The following is a 19,068-nucleotide window of genomic DNA, read 5'->3' as shown; positions in this document are numbered from 1 at the left end:
GGTGGAGCTGACGGGGCAAGGAGCCACGGTGGAGCCGAACGGACGACGCACTCAGGTGGTGCTGAGGGGGCAAGGAGCCACGGAGCCACAAAGTCCCCCTGTATTCAATAATTGTATACCTTAAAACTCATCTTTGATCACCAAAATCACATATTTAAATGTTTTTTTCTTTGAAAAAGTTCCTTTTATGCCTTAAAATAACTTTATTGTAACAACACCCTTGCCTTATTTAGTATTCACGGTGCTATGAATATGCAAATGAGCCCCACCTCCACTAACTCACTCAGCTCAGAGATGTGCTGTTCTGTGATCTGGACTACAGGTTAACTAACTTCTGACTCCAGATCCAGTCTCTCCACTCTCTGCACAATCCAAGTAAATACAAAGGGCTCATATAGTTTTACCTGCAAATATACACAAGTCACACATTATGCTGCAAAAATAGTTTATTATGACAGCTGACAGGTGAAGTGGAGCTAGTGAATGTGTTCATGAGATGATCTCAGTGTAGAGTTTGTTGGCGGGAGCATGGGTTGTGTTGCTGGCGAGGACTTGCTTCTGTGACTCTCCTAAAAGCCCCGCGCTGCTGAAGTAAAACGGCACGTGAGAGATTCGCCCGTCAGACCAGCACTACCAGAGACAGAGAGAGAGAGACTTGAGTGTGTGATGTACACTGAGTTGGCATCTCTATGTAAAACAAACAGCATCAGTTCTGCGTATTGATTCCTGTCTGCGCATTTCGAAGCACAAGAGGATGGGAAAGAAACTCTTTTCTCTGCAAACACGTCGCCCTTAAAGTGACAGCAGCCTAAGAAAACTATGCAGCGTTATTTTACATTTGATTTCAATTTCTGTACCTGAACTTTGTTCTTTTGTGTTTGTTTGAGCTTTTGTTAATTTGTTTCTTATTTTATTACTGAACTGTTTATATGAGTAAGTCTAGTTGTTTTAGCTGTTGTGTTTTTGTTTACTGATTTCTGTTCATGGGATTCATCTACAACAAAAAGGCACAGAATAAATGTGTTTGATATCTAAATGTCTACCTTATTGGAACTGAAACTGGGAATCGAAAAAGAATGAGAACTGGAATAACTCAAACTCAAACGACACCCAAGCCTACTTGTGTAAGGACTGGAAAAGTCAATCTGGTAATTACACTGATTTGCCACATTTAAAGGGTTAGTTCACCCAAAAATAAATTCTGTCTTTAATTACACACACACACTCATGTTTTCAAACCCGTAAGACTTTTGTTCCTCTTCGTAACGCAAATGAAGATATTTTTGATGAAATCTGAGAGATTTCTGTCCCTCCATTGACAGCTACCCAACTGACACTTTCAAGCCCCGGAAAGATAGTAAAGACATTATTAACCCTCTGGGGTTGTTCGGCCCAAATGGACCCGAAGCATTCAAATAAAAAAATGTTAAAAATCACAGCTTCTTCGGAATGGTCCGAAATTTGGTGACTTTGTTGGTATTTGGTATATGAACACCCATAAACATTGGGGACAGGATGTGAACAGTCTAAGTGGTTGTAAAAAAAATAGTCACACTTGGGGTGTTCGGGTCCAAATGGACCCCCGTAGAAAGTGAATGTGAAATTGTCAAAAATTTGAAAACATAGATTATTCAATATGAAAACACAGACTATTCAAATAGAATAGTCTATTTGAATAGTCTAAGTGGTTGTAAAAAAAACAATTATCACACTCAGGACCTTCGGGTCTAAATGACCCCCATTGGAAATGAATGGGAAATTGTCAAAAATATGAAAACAGTTTCTTTGTGCATACAATATACAAATCAGCCAGAATGCAGAAAAAATGACTCAACGGTGAAGGGGTGAATCTCTAAAACATCAAGAGTGCAAAACAGGCACACACACACACACAAATGAAAGCTAATTTTGGGAAATGTTTGAATTAAAATAATGATAAATTAAAACTGGCACTTCAAATTACCATCTAAACCAACCAAACAAACAAAAAACAAGACAAAAATAGTCTTTGAGAATCTGTTTTTATATTTTAAAAATCAACAACTTGAAAAAAAATTTGTATATATTTGCAAAAATCACTAGAAATCCCCAAGCCTTTCTACAGAGAGCTGTAAATCCACTAGTGGTAAAAATGTGCTATTGCGTGATAAAAATGCTCAGTGTGTCCACCAGATGGCATCTATATATTTTTTTAAATTGCTTTCATGAGGCCTAGGCTTCACTCTAAGATGTAATACAGCTTTGATAAAAAAAAAAACATTTTAAATAAAAAATAAAAAAATTCTATTATGTTCAATGGGAAAAAATGGGTCATAATTATTGCATAAATATTAATTATAAATCATAAAATTCTCAAAACACCAAAAAAGAAAAGAATTTTTTTTATAAAAAACAAGTAAAAAAAAAAAATTATGATTTTTTTTGTTGAATATGAATCCTGCCCTTTGGGTACCCGAACACCCCAAGTGTGACTGTTAAACGAACAACCCCAGAGGGTTAAAGTAATCCATGTGACTCCAGTGGTTTAACCTCAATCTTATGAAGCGGTGCGAGGGGTTTGTTTGTGCAAAAAAAAGTTTTGCCACTTGATTTAGAAAATATTAATCCCCAACAAACGTTCACGCAACGGCATCTGCTCTCGCGTCAGCAACACATCTCGCGAACGCTCGGAGAATAATATTTTGTAAATAAAGTGGTAAATTATGTTTTTTTGCTCAAAGCAAATGAAAAGTGGGTGAGTAATTAATGACAGAATTGTCTTGTAATGTGTGCACTTGTGAAGGTGTCTACGGTGAGGAAGGCCTCATAGACTGCAGCACTCGATCCATGGCCTGATCCCATGGCCCAGTTTCCTCTGGGTGAGTGTTGGTTACACCAGTGAGACTCACCACAGTGAGCAGCGCGCCGTGCTGGAAGTGCGGGTGGAACTGCATGAATCTGGGTTCGGCTCCGGCCTCTCCCATCACAAAACCACTGAACCACACACACACACAGAGATTAACACTTGATCAGGCTCACACGAATCCGATACTTCATGATCATTCGCTAAAACCAAATACTTATTCTGCTCTATCAGGGAAAAACAAAACAAATAGATTTAGACTCAAACAAAATGTATCAAATGTGAAAAAATGCTCAAAATTATTGACTGTGAGACATCACTATACATGAAACAAATATTTTAAAACACTATGTATCACAATATCATAACTCAAATGTTAGTGAGTAAAAGCAACTCTGACCAGAGATGAGTGTTTTCTAGGGATGCACGATATATCAGCCACCATATCGGTATCGGGCGATATATGATCATTTTTAATCGTTATCGGCCCGATAAGAAATTTGGCCGATATATTAAAGCCGATAAATAATGTATTATTTGCTTCCGCTGAGACGCTTCAGATGCGACTGTTCAACATGATGGATCTGAACTGCTTGAAATATGATTGAAATCATTTATAAAAGGAAAATACAGTTCAGTGCAACACGTGCAGCGCAAGTCTGTCATATCGGCTACTTACAACCATAATGAGAACATTATAATTGTGTGTTTGGGACATTACTTTTTAACGGTGACACTTTAGTTTTTATAATCAGGCTCTCAAAATTATATAAAAATTTGGATTTAGATTTATCGGCCGATATATCGGTTTTCAAACAAAGTATTATCGGTATCGGCCTAAATGTTGATATCGGTGTATCCCTAGTAATGTGTGTGGTAGTGTTCCTCAGAGTTTGCCTCATACGCACCAGGGCAGCAGCTCGAAGACGGGGACGGAGCGCGTCTTGAACACGGCTATCACCGACGGGTGATTATCGGCCACAGGATCGCCTGCACAAAACAGCTGTGTTAAAGAGACTGGAGGAAACAGGAGAGCAGTTTGACATTATCTTTATTATTATGTCATGGGGACAAAGCTATGAAGAGGTTCTGTTGTAATATTATAAACATTTTGACCTGCAAAACAAAATCATGTGCAGAGTATACAGTAAAGTATACAGTAATAACAATATATCGGTCTAAAAATCGTTTTAAATATATTAGGTCAAAGTCCAAACAAATATAACAACAGAGAAATATCATTGGACTCACTTTCAGTGATTTTTTACAGTTGATGAACGATTTAAAATTGACAGCCAATCAGAATCCACCCTGATTTAACCCTATGAGCCCTGAAGGATTTTAGAACTGTTGTTTTTTCTGAGTGCCATACACAAAAGTAAAGAATCATAACTCCAAAACTACAGAGTCAAAGGGCAGGTATCATTCGGTAGAAAAATAAGAAAGTAAAACATTACATGTGGACAGTCTCATGCTGAGAAACTGCTGAGAAAAGAAAAACAAGTGTGTTCCAGGTCATTTCTTTTACATATTTGACATGCAATAACTCAGGAAAGAAATAAGGCAGAAGTAGACGTTCCCCTACATGTGAGCTGCCTCTGGATCATATTGTGTGTTGATAGCATAAATAAATAAAGTTACAGCCTTTGAAACCAAGGTGGCTTTCGATCGGGATCACCCACTTTAAGGAATTATGTACGATGTGTGCATGTTGAAGGCTTCACTTTGATTTAAACTACAAGTGTTGTTGCAGATGAAATATAACACTGATAGCATCAGATTAAATCACACAAACATATTTATGTTCCTGGTCATTTGCTACTTATCATCATTATCGGTTTCCTGACCTTACAACATGAATGAATGTTTTCCAGCGTTTAAGCTAGACAGACGGCATCATAAACACAGCTTCCAGGTCAGGTTGGTCAAGCCAGTTCACCCGAGTTCAGCTGTATGTGTTCAGGTGTTAGTGATGTGTGTGGATACAGTAGGGCTGTATTTTACCTTTCAGAAGCACAGCCAGTCTCTCTCCTCTCGGGTCCCATGAAAGCGAGCACACCTCTCCCCCAACACTGGCAAACACACGGGAACACACACACACACACACACACACACACACACACGCACACACACACACACGCACACACACACACACACGCACACACACGCACAGACACACACACACACGGTCAACACCTGCTGAGGTTCAGTTGCTCACAGTATTTCTGCAGCCCTCATTGCTCTGTATCACTGCAGGTCACCTGACCCACTCTGTACACAGGTTTGCATGTAAAGTCTTACGTGAGTTCTCCATCAGGTCCAGGGAAGCTGGTCTCGGAGAGGTCGGCCACCACTGTGGCGGCTTTAGGACCCCCTGAAACACCGCCGAAGACAACACCACTCTCAGATCATGATCGTTCATGCTAACATCATGCTTTAAATGCTTAATAATCTCCTAAACTTCTTGATATGACATAGCAAGTGTAATCAGTAGGGGTGCATGATATATCGGCCACCAAAGCAACATGATTCTTGAACATTTAGTCAACTTAATTTAAAAAAACGTTCATTCAATCCGCCTAATATATTAAAACTGAAGCTAACTGAATCCATTTGTGTTCAAACTACATGAATCATTCTAGTTGACATCTGGGGCCGTATTCACAAAGAATTTTATCTTACCACTAGGAGTACTCCTAAATCGCACTAAAATATTTTAGCTAGGAGTTTTCTCTTAAAAGTTATTCACAACGCCTTTCAGACCTACTCTTTATAAGGAAAAATGACAACTCCTAAACTAAGAGTGAGTCTTCGTTGCTATAGATGACGTCAATTCTCATGCACGAGCTTCCTCGCAATGATCACGGTGATTGGTTGTTAGATGACAGGGCCATCATGCGGAACATAACACAGACGCAACAAATCATGGAATTACAACATCTAAATATGTAAATCTAAATATGTCTGTGTCCTACACAAAATAATAATAGTAATGTCATCGAAATGCATATATAATGACATGTTTGTGCAGGCCCCAGTTAAGTGTAATTCTAAAAAGGCAGAGAGAGACAGAAAAGTCGTGAATTAAATTAAATCAAGGTAGCCCAATACCCCAATGAAAACCGCCACTTGCCTAATAATGAAAAACGACACTTGCATTAACACTTGCTTGGTTAATTGACATCCTATTAGCCTAAATAGACTACATAAAGCAAGGAAATGTTGCTCCTATTGAAGTAAAGTAATAGAGTTGAATGACGGTGGATTATGAACTCGCCAAAACGGAAAAGAAAGCCTAACTGGACGCAGGATCAGTTACTGCTGCTGGCCCAGCTGGTGCTGGAAAAAAAAACATAATAAAAGTGAATTCGGCACTGGGATATCAAGCAAACCTAAGCGTGAGAATGGGAGAGGATTTGTCTGCAGATTAATGCAGCATTCCCGCTTGTGCCGCGGACCCGGGACGACTGCGAGAGGCGGTGGGATGCGCTACAATCCTCTGTGAATAGGTCTTAGTGAGTTAGGAGTCCTCTCGACTTCTTTTAAGCTGTCCCAGACTTAGGTGCTACTTTTAGGGCTAAAATGCTTCGTGAATTACTCTTAGTGAAAAAAATTAGGAGTCCTAAAGTTAGGAGTGACACGGCCATTATTTTTAGGAGTTGCTCCTAAATTCGCCAGTTAGGAGCTACTTCTAGCCTTCTAATTCTTTGTGAATACGGCCCCAGGGCAGTGGATCTGTAGTTTTCTCCGCATGCTTTGCAAGGGAACTGCATTAGGAGAGTAAATGTTATGTGTCTTTCAGTGAAGGGAAAGACATGTCAGTGTTTAATGTTCAGTGGTGTTCCTGTAATATTTAGTTGCTTCACTTAATTAGTAATAATCACACTAAAGCCAGTACTGACACTAGTCTCTTCTTATTTGTACATTATATACTGTACATTGCATATATGAAACTAATTTAAGCTCATTGAACAAACTTATTTTTGTAAAGAAAGCTTTTCCACACAGTTAGTTTAGGTCAGTACAATATGAATGAAACTAGTTTATTTAATCAAATAATGTGTTGTTGAGCCTTCCCGTTCCTCTTTCACACTAGCGGTTAGCAGGAGACGATGTGCTGATGTTCATACCTGTGAGGTCAGAGAAGGTGAGAGCGTATACGAGCCGCTCTCCCTGAATGCTCAACAGCAGACAGCCTCCGTCGGGACTCCAGCAGGCCGACTGACACACACACACACACACACACACACACACACACACACACACACACACTGAGTGAGCCAGGGATCTTAACCACCATCAATCACTCTTCCTGGCAGGTGTGATGATGTTTACACTAGTTAGAGGAGTTCCCTTTCAATCAGTCACGGTCGACATGCCGACGTAATTGGGATCACTTCAGGGAGCCCCATCATCTTCGAGTCCCTACAGAATGAGCCAATGAACATTGGCGTGCATGAAACACGTCATGTGTGGGTATAAACACGGAAGCGGACACTACAAAATCATTTCAGAGGCTCCTGGGGCATATGGCATCTGTAGCCACGATAGCACCGCTCGGATTGATTCATATGAGGACGCTTCAAAACTGGCTCCACGGTCGAGTCCCAAGATGGGCGTGGCAGTGTGGCTCGTGTCGGGTTTCTAGCACCATTGTCTTTCACGCTCCCAAGAAGCCTCCGCACACTGTGTTGCTCTCAGACCCCACTTCGGGCCGCTATACCGATTCCTGCCCCACCGCGGGAGCTGGTCCCTACAGCCGATATGAAGACCGGCTACTACAGCCCGTACTTTATTGTACCCAAGAAAGGAGGTGGGTTACGAACAACCTTGGACCTGCTTGTCCTGAACCGGTCCCTTTACCGGCTGATGTTTAAGATGCTTACGCAGAAATGCATTTTCAAGTGCATCAGTCCCCAAGATTGGTTTGTACCTCAGCACAAAGTCTTACCCTTCGGGCTGGCCCTGTCACCCCGTGTCTTCACGAAAGTTGCGGTGGCGGCCATTGCTCCCATGTGCGAGCGTGGTGTTCACATTCTCAATTACCTCGGCGACTGGCTCAGTCGAGAGAGCAGTTGTGCCAACACAGGGACATGCTCAGACGCAGGACAGCGGCACCACTGAAAACATTTCAGAGGCTCCTGGGGCATATGGCATCTGCAGCCGCGGTAGCACCGCTCGGATTGATTCATATGAGGCCGCTTCAACACTGGCTCCACGGTCGAGTCCCGAGATGGGCGTGGCAGTGTGGCTCGTGTCGGGTCTCAGCCCGTGGTGGGACCCTTCGTTTCTTCGGGCAGGTGTTCCCCTAGAACAAGTGTCCAGGCATGTTGTGGTGACCACGGATGCCTCTGCCACCGGCTGGGGGGCCACGCACAATGGACATGCAGTTTCAGGTCTGTGAACAGGGCCTCAACAGCATTGGCACATCACCTGCCTCGAGTTGTTAGCAGTACACCTTGCGCTGGGCCGCTTCAAAACACCGCTACTAGGCAAGCATGTACTGGTACGAATGGACAGCACTGCGGGCGTTGCGTACATCAACCGCCAGGGTGGTCTACGCTCCCGCCACGTCACAACTCGCCCGTTTACGCAAGTATGCATTTCTCCCAGTGAGCCTTCTTGCACAGACACTGGGCAAAGTCAGGTAGGACGAGGAGCAGGTCTTGCTTGTGCCGTATTGGCCAAACCGGACCATTAGAGAGGACCTGCTCTCTCAAGAGGCAGGGCACCCTATAGCACCCGCGTCCAGACCTCGGGAAACTCCATGTCTAGTCACTGGAAGGGACGCGGAGGTTCTAGGTGACCTACCCCAGGCGGTAGTTGACATGCGTTGAGGTGGAACCTGTTCGTTGAGTGGTGTTCTTCTCACCAGGAGAACCCACAAACTTGCTCAATCAGAGCTTTCCTTCCATCCTATCCTTTACTTTCTCCCTCCAAAGTGTATGTTCTCGCTATCACTGCAAATCACGATGCAGTTGAGGGCAAATCGATGGGACAGCACAACCTGATCGTCAGGTTCCTGAGGAGACTGAATCCGCCACGCGTGCTCTCGATACCCTCATGGGATTTGTCTCGGCTCTTCAGAGACCACCCTTTGAGCCTTTGCAAATCAGCAGAGTTAAAAATCCTGTCCATGTACTCTGGGTTGCATTGGCCTCCATCAAGAGGGTAGGGGACCTGCATGCATTTTCTGTGGATGAATCGTGCCTAGAATCCGGGCCGGCTAACTCTCACGTGATCCTGAGACCCCGGCCCGGATACGTGCCCAAGGTTCCTACCACTCCCTTCCAGGACCAGGTGGTGAACTGGAGGAGATAGACCCAGCCATGGCTTTTCTCTGTCCCGTTCGCGCTCTGCGCCTATATGTGGACAGAACGCAAAGCCTCAGGGCCTCAGACCAGCTCTCTTTATCTGTTATGGAGGCCCGGCTTCTGACACGTCGAGCCGGTTTTTCTTCCCGTCTGCTCGCTTTCAACCAGCTAGTACCACCAAAGTCTCCCCGCTCTAGTGTCGGCTTGCTGCGCCACTCACCTCCACATGGAGGGGATACGTGCGCTTTTTGCTCCAGTCGAGTTCCCCACTTAGGCTAACCCTGTAGAGTTTCTCCTGACACCTTCGGCAGTCGGACGTACGCCAGGCCCTGGTGCACGTCCTGCTGCTCGTATGCTTTTGTAGCTTGTGCTAAACTGGGTTCTATATGTTGGGATCCGTGCGGTGATCCCATGTGTATTCTTCCACAATCAGCTCCCTGCGGTGAGCCCGTGTCTTTCCCCTGGCAGAGTCTTCTCCTTCTCAGGCTGGAGCCACCCCAGTGACATCGGCCAGTCCATACGTGTGTTCTCCACGTTCCCTCCCTCGAGCAGGATGTGGCTCTGCAGCGTCCCTCTCCCCTGGATGGGTTATACGGAACAGCAGTTCGCACTCCCTCTACACAGGCCTTCCGCCCCAGTCAGTAGGGGGTCTGAGAGTCTTGCGTATGGCGCTGGATCTGGCAGCAACCGTGGCGTTTTCCATAGTGGATCCCAATTACGTCGGCATGTTGACGTAATGTCGAAGGTGACCGACTGAAAGAAACATCTCGTTATGTATGCAACCGTCGTTCCCTGAAGGAGGGAACGGGAGACGCTGCATCCCGTCGCCACGGTTGGTAACCATCGATGTACGGCCGTCACGATCTCGGCTCCTCAGCGAAAAACAAAAGTTCCGTATATATAACTCCGTGGCGGGGCGGGGCGCATGACGCGAATCACGCATGCCAACGTTCATTGGCTCGTTCTGTAGATACTCAAAGATGATAAGGCTTCCTGATCTTAATTACGTCGGCATGTCAAAGTAACGTCTCCCGTTTCCTCCTTCAGAGAACGAGGGTTACATACGTAACCGAGACGTTTTCTTACCTGACAACTGCCTTTCAGACACGGCCATCTCTCACAGGTCCACATGCGCGTCTCCCAAACCCTACAACACAAAGAACACAACCTATAGTTATCAGTTCATGTGTAACGTCACTGTCTGGCCATCTGAGCTGTCGGTATGCAGATAACAGTGAGGATTTTTCAGTAGTACTTAGGGTTGGGTATCGCGAATCATCTCCAGCACTCAGCCTCCGAAGCACCACTAACTCCGCCTCCGTTTCCCTAGTAAGCTGATATTAGTATTTAAACATTTTCTATGAACGAGTGAATGCTCTCTTAGTCTTTTGTTGTTTGGTTAGTGTTATTATAGAGACGGCAGCAGGAATATTAGTGCTGTCCCTTTAAGAGCTGCACGGATCCAATATACTGTAACTATATCTGTGAACAACACAGAAAACAGACTCGTCTAACGCATGAATTGTTTAAAGTCATATTAAAATGTACACAAAGAAATCGATAAGAGGAATCGACATTTCAGTGTTATAACAAGCATCCGATTCCAGACCTCAAGTATTTGATTCCCAACCCTTGTAGTCCTACAGCACACTGTCAGTGTGTATCGTCACCGTGATAGAGCGATATATTGGTCCTGTAAGCCAGAGGTCAGCTGTGTGTGTGTGTGTGCGGCACCTGAAGAGAGCTGACGGTGTGTGTGTGTTTGTGTGTGTACAGCTCCGGAAGAGAGCTGACGGTGTGTGTGTGTGTGTGTGGCACCTGAAGAGAGCCGAGTGTGTGTGTGTGTGTACGGCACCTGAAGAGAGCCGAGTGTGTGTGTGTGGCACCTGAAGAGAGCCGACGGTGGGTGTGTGTGTGTGTGTGTGTGGCACCTGAAGAGAGCCGACGGTGTGGCGGCCAGCAGGCGGCTGCCGTCAGGAGACCAGGACAGGTACGTGACGCCACCGCCACCCACTCGCTGTAGAGGAACACAGCTCTCGGCCGCCACGTCCCACACCTGCACAACACACACAACACAAGCTCAACACTCACACCGCAATACAGTCAACACAAATGTTTGGGCATGAAATCTGGGTCAGAATTGATTTGTTACACCTAAGGAAGGGAAATAGTTTGAGATATCCCACACGCATCAGCACAGGCCAGTGTTACAGCGCTGATGACTGATTACACACACCACAGCTCCACAGAGATGTGTGTAAGCCTCACCATCATGGCCGAGTCGACCGGGGACGCAGACACCAGCAGGGAGCCGGTGGGGGACCAGGCCATGGATGTGATGGGAGAATGCCCCGGGTGAGACAGGACCTGCGCACAGCCGGACGACGGCCTGAGGGACACACACTCCATCAACACTCACGCCTGTTCTGGTGGCGCTCGTTAAACACTGAGATGGGGTTTGCAGCTCGCACAGCTTTACATTCAATACACTTTGTCCCTGATTGGAAAATTTGTCTTGTACCTGTTGGAGCAGTGGTGTGTGTGTGTGTGTGTGTGTGAGAGAGAGAGAGATGCGGTACCTGGTGGAGCAGTGGTAGGGGTGTAACGGTACATGTATTCGTATTGAACCGTTTCGGTTCGAGGCTTCCGGTTCGGTACGCATACAAACCGAACGATTCCTAGGACCATTTTTCCTGCCGACAAAATTCGCGCTGGCGCGATCACCACAACGTTGAGCAACATCAAATGGCAAGCGTAATGAAACCGGAACGAAACTCCGCTACTCATTATGTGCTTCACGGATCGTTTATCAGTTCGGACCAGCAACATCTGTGCAGCGCGAGCCGATCTCGATCAAGCGACACTGTTACAACACAGCGCTAAGAGATCCAGTGAAGAAAACATTTGAATTCGCCACTGAAGTAATAACATCGCTGCGAGATCTAGTGAGAAGCGTTCACATTTCTCAGTTATTAACCGTAGATCTCTATCAGATCAAACAGCGCTGACGTGGACACCAGGAGAAACATTGTGCCGTGAATGAACTAGTAATACTTTACGTCCACAGACCAGCAACATTCACCATGGATCTAATATAGTAACACTAACTGTAACCAGTTTGGCTGGAATAGTGAAATGCTTTCAAGTACTTCACACATCTTTTTCCAGCACTTCAAAACTCAAATATTATATAAATAAATATATGAAGAGTTCAGATGCAAACGCCTCTAAGTGCCATTTGAAATTTTCCTCTAGAATGATCTTTTTATGAAGCTTGTATATTTAAGTTCAGTAATTTCACTCAAATGACAATTAATAATCTTCATTGCCATTTAAGTGAAATTACTGAACTTAAATATACAAGCTTGATAAAAATGATCATTCTAGAAGAAAATTTCAAATGGCTTTTGCATCTGAACTCTTCATATATTTAAATGTTATTTTTAATGTGATGACCAAAACATTATTTGTTCATCCTTCAAAGATGACACCCATTTATAAACCTGAAAGTTTCAAGATGTAGGAAAACTCACACTTATTTAAAAAATATTTTTTCTTTTAACAAATAGGAAATTTCTCGGGCATTTCTTACTTTTTGCTGTATCGAAAACGTACCGAACCGTGACTTTAAAACCGAGGTACGTACCGAACCGTGACTTTTGTGTACCGTTACACCCCTAAGCAGTGGTGTGTGTATGTGTGTGTGAGAGATGCGGTACCTGTTGGAGCAGTTGTGTTTGTGTGTGTGTGTGTGTGTGTGTGGTACCTGGTAGAGAGAGGTGTGTGTGTGGTACCTGGTAGAGAGAGAGGTGGGCTCCACGTGCCAGATGAGCAGACAGGACTGACAGGCCACAGCGAGGACAGAGCCACACAGAGGCTTCCACTGCAGCGCACACACAGACCTCTGACAGCGGTGCTTCAGCGTCGGGCTCGTCACGCTGCACACACACACACACACACTCTCAGGACTGAGGAAACTGCCCATGTTATGCTATTTAGGTTCCTAATGTTGTTTCTGAGTCTCCTACAACAGGTTTACATGCACCTATCTACCGTCAAAAACACTCTCAGTGTCTGAAACGGTTCATTCAAAGATTCAGTCTCTCTAAGCCCCGCCTCTCTGAGAGCTGCTCTGCTCTGATTGGTCAGAAACCAAACACTCATTATCATAACTGAATCTCAGGTCTTGATCACAGTGATACGAACAGTAACGATGGCGTGGGTTTCACCGTATCAATCTCAGAAAACAGCGTCTCCTCGACACGAACAACACGAGCCGAACTCCTCCAGTCGCAGATACACTAGTGTTAGAGGGCGGGGCTAAGAGACGCTGTTCAGCCAATCAAGACCAGAGGTGGGCATTATGCAAATAAGTTACAAACCTACACAGGAAGTGTTCCTACATCAGCAGGAAGAGAGACTGAATTACTGACGACTCGTTTCAGTTCAGAATCTCTTCTTTTGGGAGAGGAAAAACCCATTTATCTGCAGTTTGATCTTGAAAATATTAGCGTCTTATATTGTTTTTTCGGCTGTAAACAACAGCGCATTGTGTTTTAGAAAACTATACAGTTCAACAAAGAGCATAAACCAAGGCTCTCAGACATAGTTTTTGACTTCTGATGCAAATATCCCAAAAAATGTCATCAGTCACATTTAACTCAAGTCCATTTAACTTTGACTAAACTAATGTTATGGGTCCGACAAAACACAGGTAAACAGTCAGTGTGGTTTAAACCACTGTTACATGACTTATGGTGTATGATGATCTGTAATGGTAACCCAGACAGATCCGGACAGTTCCGGCCCACATCTGGGCCGCGTCGAATCCACAGGTACCGGATCTGGGCCGAGACTATGTTGGCGTCTGTGAGTTTGAATGGCTGTGTAATATCAGTAAGAGCTGTGTTTGTGTCCGCTGGAGTACCTGTGGGATTTGTAGATCTTGATGGAGTCGTCCAGTAACGCCACAGCGAACTTATCCGTGTGCGGATGCCAAGCGAAGCTCCTCAGAGCGCCGTCAGACCTGAAACACACACACACACACACACACACACACACACACACACACACACACACACACACCCTGTGGTTTCTGTAAGTGCTTCAGACCAGAGGCTCATAAACGTTCTCAGTTCAGGACCCATTAATATGCTTGCATTGAGTTTCAACAGAAGGGATTGAATCAGATGAGCATTATATCTTCACAATGCAATCAACACTGGATAAGGACTCCAGACAGACGTGACCATAGGCTGATAAGATGACGTACCAGTCCAGCATCTGTGAGAACTCTGCCACCATCTCGTCGCGGCTCAGCTAGCAAACAGAAGCAGAAGCAGTGTTTATGAGTGTGTGTGTGTGTGTGTGTGTGTGTGTTTATGAGTGTGTGTGTGGCGCTGAGGAGACGCTGGACGGCTCGTACTCACGGTCAGATGAGGGAACAGAGACGTGTGTTTAAGAGTGTGTGTGTGTGTGTGTGTGTGGCGCTGAGGAGAAGCTGGATCGCTTGTACTCACGGTCAGATGAGGGAACAGAGACGTGTGTTTAAGAGTGTGTGTGTGTGTGTGTGTGTGGCGCTGAGGAGAAGCTGGATCGCTTGTACTCACGGTCAGATGAGGGAACAGAGAGCCGTGGAACGAGGATGCCCATCTCAGCAGAGCCAGCAGACAGGCCGAGCCCACCGACAGGCACCTGGGCACTGAAACACACACACACACGTCACACACACACACCCCCTCTGCGGAGACATCGTGATCATGTGACCGGGACTCACCTTCATCAGCACTGCTCGTGATCTCGTCTAAGAGACCGTACAGACCCGCATCTCGCCTGAGAGAGAGAGAGATAGGAGAGTCATTGAATCAATCACTCAAACCAATTCTTTAAAAACTAATTAATTAAATTTTTTAAAATAAGACTGCAGCAATTAACACCTTAGAGCCTCTAGGGAATTGTTATTTTGTTTAGGCCTAGTTGTCTATTCAGAATTGTGGGAGAATCTGAATTCTATTTTAAACAAAGAATTATGACTACGAGGAGACCATCACCACTCATTTGGTGAACTTAAACACTAGAAGCGCTAGTAATGTTATGGCCTCTTTAAGATCAATGGCTGGGTTACAGTAGCTTTGGATAAAAGCGTCTGCTAAAGGATTAAACGTAAACACTGCAAGTCGCAAGTTATTCACTGACAGTCTATTTAGGGTTTATTAGGGTAGAAGATGAACTGTGCAGGACAGCCGATCGGCAGGAGCAGGGTGGGCACCCCTGCTATAGGCTAACACCAGCCTGGAACAGTCTTGGAACTCGAGTCTGTCAGTATTTGCATACTTCGCGACAATTGGCCAACTGTTCCAAGCTGGCGTTAGCCAATAAGATTTCAACAAAAGTGGAGAAGTGAGGAGTTCCCGCAGCGTCAGCTGACGCAATGTTGGGTTACCGCTCTCGAAAGGGAACCCCAATACATTCATGAATGATGATCATTGAGGATCACTGTTGTCTGACACACACACACACTCACCAGGCTCCGGCGCTCATCCACAGCGTGTCCCTCTGGTCCAGGAAGGCAGACACACACACACACACACACACACACACACTCACCAGGCTCCGGCGCTCCTCATCCACAGCGTGTCCCTCTGGTCCAGGAAGGCACACACACACACACACACACACACACACACACACACACACACACACACACACACACTCACCAGGCTCCGGCGCTCATCCACAGCGTGTCCCTCTGGTCCAGGAAGGCAGACACACACACACACACACACACACACACACACACACACACTCACCAGGCTCCGGCGCTCCTCATCCACAGCGTGTCACTCTGGTCCAGGAAGGCACACACACACACACACACACACACACACACACACTCACCAGGCTCCGGCGCTCCTCATCCACAGCGTGTCCCTCTGGTCCAGGAAGGCACACACACACACACACACACACACACACACACACTCACCAGGCTCCGGCGCTCCTCATCCACAGCGTGTCCCTCTGGTCCAGGAAGGCACGCACACACACACACACACACACACACACACACACACACTCACCAGGCTCCGGCGCTCATCCACAGCGTGTCCCTCTGGTCCAGGAAGACACACACACACACACACACACACACACACACTCACCAGGCTCCGGCGCTCCTCATCCACAGCGTGTCCCTCTGGTCCAGGAAGACACACACACACACACACACACACACACACACACACACACACACACACTCACCAGGCTCCGGCGCTCATCCACAGCGTGTCCCTCTGGTCCAGGAAGGCAGACACACACACACACACACACACTCACCAGGCTCCGGCGCTCCTCATCCACAGCGTGTCCCTCTGGTCCAGGAAGACACACACACACACACACACACACACACACACACACACACACACACACACACAGGCGCTCCTCATCCACAGCGTGTCCCTCTGGTCCAGGAAGGCAGACACACACACACACACACACACACACACACACACACACACTCACCAGGCTCCGGCGCTCCTCATCCACAGCGTGTCCCTCTGGTCCAGGAAGGCAGACACACACACACACACACACACACACACACACACACACACACACACTCACCAGGCTCCGGCGCTCATCCACAGCGTGTCCCTCTGGTCCAGGAAGACACACACACACACACACACACACACACACACACACACACACACTCACCAGGCTCCGGCGCTCCTCATCCACAGCGTGTCCCTCTGGTCCAGGAAGGCAGACACACACACACACACACACACACACACACACACACACACACACACTCACCAGGCTCCGGCGCTCATCCACAGCGTGTCCCTCTGGTCCAGGAAGACACACACACACACACACACACACACACACACACACACACACACACTCACCAGGCTCCGGCGCTCCTCATCCACAGCGTGTCCCTCTGGTCCAGGAAGACACACACACACACACACACACACACACACACACACTCACCAGGCTCCGGCGCTCATCCACAGCGTGTCCCTCTGGTCCAGGAAGGCAGACACACACACACACACACACACACACACACACTCACCAGGCTCCGGCGCTCCTCATCCACAGCGTGTCCCTCTGGTCCAGGAAGACACACACACACACACACACACACACACACACACACACACACACACTCACCAGGCTCCGGCGCTCATCCACAGCGTGTCCCTCTGGTCCAGGAAGGCAGACACACACACACACACACACACTCACCAGGCTCCGGCGCTCCTCATCCACAGCGTGTCCCTCTGGTCCAGGAAGGCAGACACACACACACACACACACACACACACTCACCAGGCTCCGGCGCTCCTCATCCACAGCGTGTCCCTCTGGTCCAGGAAGGCAGATTTGCTGCTGCTCTCGGGGCGACTGTGACCCTTCAGAGAGTCTCTGGTGAACTGAGGACTGGGGAGATCCGACCACTGAACACACACACACACACACAACAAACACATCATGTTAATTAGCCCATGATTTACTCTGCCTGAAGCCGTCCTAGTGTATATGACACTCTTCTCTCAGACTAACACAATCAGTTATATTAAAAAATATCCTGGCTCTTCCCAGCTTTATAATGGCAGTGAATGGCTGTATGTCTTTGGAAGTCCATCAAAGCGCATCCATTCATGATTAAAGTGCTCCACACGGGGTAATAAATGCCTTCTGAAGTGAAGAGATGCGTCCGTGTAAGAAAAATATCCATATTTAAAACTTTTATTGACTAAAATAACAAGCTTCTGGCAGACGGCCGTACGCAAGTCGACTTACGCCACTAGAGTAACCAGTGACGCATGCGGGACGTAGATGCAGGAGTAGCGTGAGCTTTGAGCCTCTCGCGGTTCACACACACGGCGCTGGGCAACCGCGTTCATCATTACGCTGTGCGTCAAGTTCAAGGGTTACTCTTTTGGCATAAATCGATGCGTACAGCCGTCTGCTAGTTACTTTAGTATCCCTTTAACAGTCAGTCTCGCACATCCGCCGTGTTTGTAGTTTCTAACACCGTTTATCCGTGTTTGTTTATCATCGAATCCTCATCCATGTGGACCATATTAGTTGTTAGTGTGTACATAATCAGGGAGATGTTATCTTTATATATGTAGATAATTTTAAAATAAGTTATCTATTTCTATAGTTTGTACAAATCAATTTTTTTGTTTGTTCAAAATATGTGTTTGTAGTTCTAATCGAATCCTGATACATGATATCCAATGTCTATTCAACTATAGTCTCGGACATTCAACAGGTCATGAACACTGCCAGAGTGAATGAAGTGTGTGAAGTGAACGGTCACCGTGTGTGTGTGTGTGTGTGTGTGTGTGTCACGCGCACCTGTGTGTGGGGCTGTCCGGGCACGAGCTCGTTGTTGTGCTCGCGCAGCGTCAGTCCGGCGGTCACGGGCGCGGGGAACAGGCTGAGTGAACACATCTGCGCAAAACACACACATTACACACACATCTGCACGAAACACACACATTACACTCACTTCCGCTTGAGGATCATAGACACGTGCGACTAGCAAAGCATAATCAGCGTTTAAACATAATCTTTTAGCTTCACGAGTGTGTTGTGTGTTACTCACTTCCCGAAGAGGTAAATATAAGGAGCTGTAAGTTACCGCTGCTGAACTCGCGCCTTTAGTTTTACGGAAGCCCCGAGGAAGCATAACACCACAATGACGAACAACGCGTTTTCATAACAAAAGTCCTGCTGAAGCGGTTGCCTAATTTAGAACGATCCCTTTCGGTTTTAACCATTATGTGTTCCTATAGCAGAACTGTATGAGTTTTTTTTTTTGTGTAATATAATGGTTAAAGTGCACATGAAATAAAAAATGTGTGTTATATGCAGCGCTGGCAC

The 19,068-nt window shown here is 46.2% G+C and overlaps 1 protein-coding gene across 1 annotated transcript; it reads right to left on the bottom strand.

The window, feature by feature from the left end:
• Positions 1–428: 428 nt before the first annotated feature.
• Positions 429–18,864, bottom strand: aaas (achalasia, adrenocortical insufficiency, alacrimia). Its single transcript, XM_056232614.1, has 17 exons — positions 18,791–18,864; positions 18,541–18,636; positions 17,503–17,630; positions 14,933–14,988; positions 14,766–14,857; positions 14,429–14,475; positions 14,084–14,182; positions 12,951–13,094; positions 11,425–11,545; positions 11,088–11,212; positions 10,243–10,303; positions 6,973–7,063; positions 5,144–5,216; positions 4,847–4,914; positions 3,751–3,832; positions 2,889–2,973; positions 429–630 (listed from the first exon to the last, which is right to left on the bottom strand). The coding sequence occupies exons 2-17, from the start codon at positions 18,634–18,636 to the stop codon at positions 490–492; spliced, it is 1,509 nt and encodes a 502-aa protein (XP_056088589.1). The 5' UTR covers positions 18,791–18,864; the 3' UTR covers positions 429–489.
• Positions 18,865–19,068: the final 204 nt, after the last annotated feature.

The sequence above is a fragment of the Rhinichthys klamathensis genome, unplaced genomic scaffold (assembly GCF_029890125.1).
Source record: "Rhinichthys klamathensis goyatoka isolate OS25496 unplaced genomic scaffold, OSU_Roscu_1.1 h1tg000350l_1, whole genome shotgun sequence".
Taxonomy (NCBI): domain Eukaryota; kingdom Metazoa; phylum Chordata; class Actinopteri; order Cypriniformes; family Leuciscidae; genus Rhinichthys; species Rhinichthys klamathensis.
The sequence above is the reverse complement of the archived record's forward strand: the minus strand, read 5'-3'. Positions and strand labels throughout refer to the sequence as shown.

Bases quoted from the DNA above. Each gene is read 5' to 3' on its own strand.
- aaas (XM_056232614.1), bottom strand. From the start codon at position 18,636: ATGTGTTCACTCAGCCTGTTCCCCGCGCCCGTGACCGCCGGACTGACG. The intron at 14,476-14,765 runs GTGAGTACAAGC...TCTGTTTGCTAG, and splicing joins CTCTGTTCCCTCATCTGACC to CTGAGCCGCGACGAGATGGT. The intron at 11,546-12,950 runs GTACCACACACA...TGTGTCCCTCAG, and splicing joins CCCACCTCTCTCTCTACCAG to GCCGTCGTCCGGCTGTGCGC.